Source organism: Amborella trichopoda, chromosome 4 (genome assembly GCF_054954075.1).
Source record: "Amborella trichopoda isolate Santa Cruz 75 chromosome 4, AtrichopodaSantaCruz75HAP2 v2.0, whole genome shotgun sequence".
NCBI lineage: Eukaryota > Viridiplantae > Streptophyta > Magnoliopsida > Amborellales > Amborellaceae > Amborella > Amborella trichopoda.
In genome coordinates this window covers 12,647,586-12,650,037 of record NC_142339.1, presented here as the reverse complement: position 1 = coordinate 12,650,037, position 2,452 = coordinate 12,647,586, and the positions used below count along the sequence as shown (strand labels likewise).

At 41.2% G+C, this 2,452-nt stretch overlaps 1 protein-coding gene across 1 annotated transcript; it reads left to right on the top strand.

The window, feature by feature from the left end:
* The first annotated feature begins 637 nt into the window (after window positions 1-637).
* Window positions 638-1,375, top strand: LOC148782303 (uncharacterized). The gene has a single exon (XM_088864610.1). The coding sequence runs from the start codon at window positions 638-640 to the stop codon at window positions 1,373-1,375; it is 738 nt and encodes a 245-aa protein (XP_088720736.1).
* The last annotated feature ends 1,077 nt before the right edge of the window (window positions 1,376-2,452 follow it).

The following is a 2,452-nucleotide window of genomic DNA, read 5'->3' as shown; positions in this document are numbered from 1 at the left end:
ACTGCTGGACACCAGATGTTGTCCTTCATGGACGGCTTCTTTGGCTACAATCACCCAATGGGGGACATACTGCTATAGAGTCATGCCTTTCGATCTTAAAGATGCTGGGGCAACCTACCAGAGGGTCATGACTATTATATTTCATGACTTGATGTATGACATTATGGACGATTATGAGGATGACATCCTCGTCAAATCCAAAACTCGGGATGCCCACGTTCCCAATTTGAAAAGAGTATTTGACTGACTTCGAGAGCACCAATTAAAGCTGAATCCTCAAAAATGTGGTCAATTCAATCATCTGTTAAAGACGGACACCCCGTTTATCTGGGATGAAACATGTCAAAAATCCTTTGACTAAATAAGGGAGTACCTTTCTAACCCACCGAACTTGAGTCCACCTGATCCCAACAAACATATGTTCCTTTACCTTACTGTGACAGATAAGACAATGGGGGCGATGTTAGGGCAATTTAGTGACCAAGGAAAAGAGAAGACCATATACTACATCAGTAAGACAATGGTTGACTATGAAATATGATACTCGGATGTGGAAAAACATTGTCTAACCTTAGTGTGGGCAACTCAAAAGTTAAGGCATTATGTACTTTCTCATACCATCAAGCTGATATCCAAGATGGATCCACTCAAGTACCTGCTAGAAAGACATGTTCTAAACGAACGATTAGCCAAATGGAGAATGCTCCTAAGTGAATTTGATATCGAATATATTACTCAAAAATCAGTCAAGGAACAAGCAATTGCCGATCATTTAGCTAAGCATGCCTTACCTGATCGTGCCCTCATCAAAACGGATTTCCCTGATGAGGACCTCTTTATTATTGAGGATCCCACTTGGGAGTTATACTTTGATGGGGATAGGAATAAATTCGACATTGGTGTCGGAGTCATCCTATGCTCTCTAGAGAAAATAATGTTTCCTACTGTTATAAGGCTCAATTTTCCTTGTACAAGCAACATTGCAGAATATGAATCCTTAATAACTAGTCTCGAGAATGCCCGTGAACTCCAAATTGAACAATTGAGGGTTGTGGGTGACTCTTTGCTTGCAATAAATAAACTCAACAGTGAATGGAAGGTTAGCGACAAAAAGCTCCAACTCTACCAAGACTCAGTTGCAAAGTTATCAAACTGCTTCAAAAGAGTAACCTTTCAACAAGTGACTCGAGAAAACAACTGGTTCGCCGATATCTTGGCCACTCTCACATCAATGGTGAACATTCCTCCCCAAATCAGTATCCAACCATTCTACATTAGACACAAGAGTAATCTTTCTCCTCCCAAGATGGAGTCGGAAGAAAAAGATCAAGAATTAGAGAGGGAAGAAGAAGTGTTCATCCTCGGGGCCAACTAGATAGTCAAAGCTAAGCCCTGGTATCATGATGTATCAGTCTTACTCAAAGATGGAACGTATCCCGAAGGAGCCTCAAATAGAGACAGGGACGCCTTAAGAAGTCTCTTAATCAACAGCTTGATCGAAGACGACATCCTCTACAAGAAATCCTTTGAAGGAATCCTCCTAAGGTGTATTGACCAACCAGAGGTCAACACGGTACTCAAAGAACTACACAACAAAAGAGGACACACAGAGACAATACTCATAGCTCATAAAGTCAGAAGACAACGATCCTATTGGACTACTATGACCGAAGACTATTGGAAATATGTGAACATGTGTCCTAAATGTCAAGTTTATGGGGATTTCATACATGCTCCTTCCATGCTACTCAATTCAATACCTCTACCAGAGTTAAGAGAAATCAAACCCCTAGAAATTCTAAGGGGATCACCTAGGCCACTTTCACAGGATTTTTTGAATAACCCGCTTATATGGGATGAAGAACCAGACATTAAAGATAAAATCATACTATTCCCTAAAGACAAAGGATCCAAAGAAAATAATAGGGGTAGATGCATGATTCCACTACTTGGGACACCCCACATTCAAAGAAAAGAAGAAGATCCAACAAAGCAGACCTATCCACCAATCTGATAGGGACCGCCCCATCTGATGAAAATACTGTAGAGGTGGTTTCATCCAAGATATTGATTGTCTCATCAAATGGAGAAGGCCCTACAAGAGCAGCCATGCCAAACCACTTGATAAGGGTACCTTCACTTGATGATAAAAATAAAGCAGGGGCAATCGGTGAGGCCCACACCTTATCTGACGACTCCCAAAACTCCTTGAAGCGATATACTCCTCAAGAGCAACATGAAGTTGCAACTGAAAAAGATTACCGAAAAGGCGTGGGATGATCACTTGCTCCTCCCTTTCACATAAGCTAAGTGGGGCATCCATGCTCTGCTTAGGCAGTCTACTAAGTGGTATTGACAACCTAAAGAGTTAAAAAAAAAAAAAAAAGGGAAAAAAGATGAGCTTAGCTAACCCCAACAAGAGATTGAAGGACTAGGAAGCTGAGAGTGACTC

What these genes read in the sequence shown, in the direction of transcription:
- LOC148782303 (XM_088864610.1), top strand. Translation starts at nt 638, where the DNA reads ATGGATCCACTCAAGTACCTGCTAGAAAGACATGTTCTAAACGAACGA.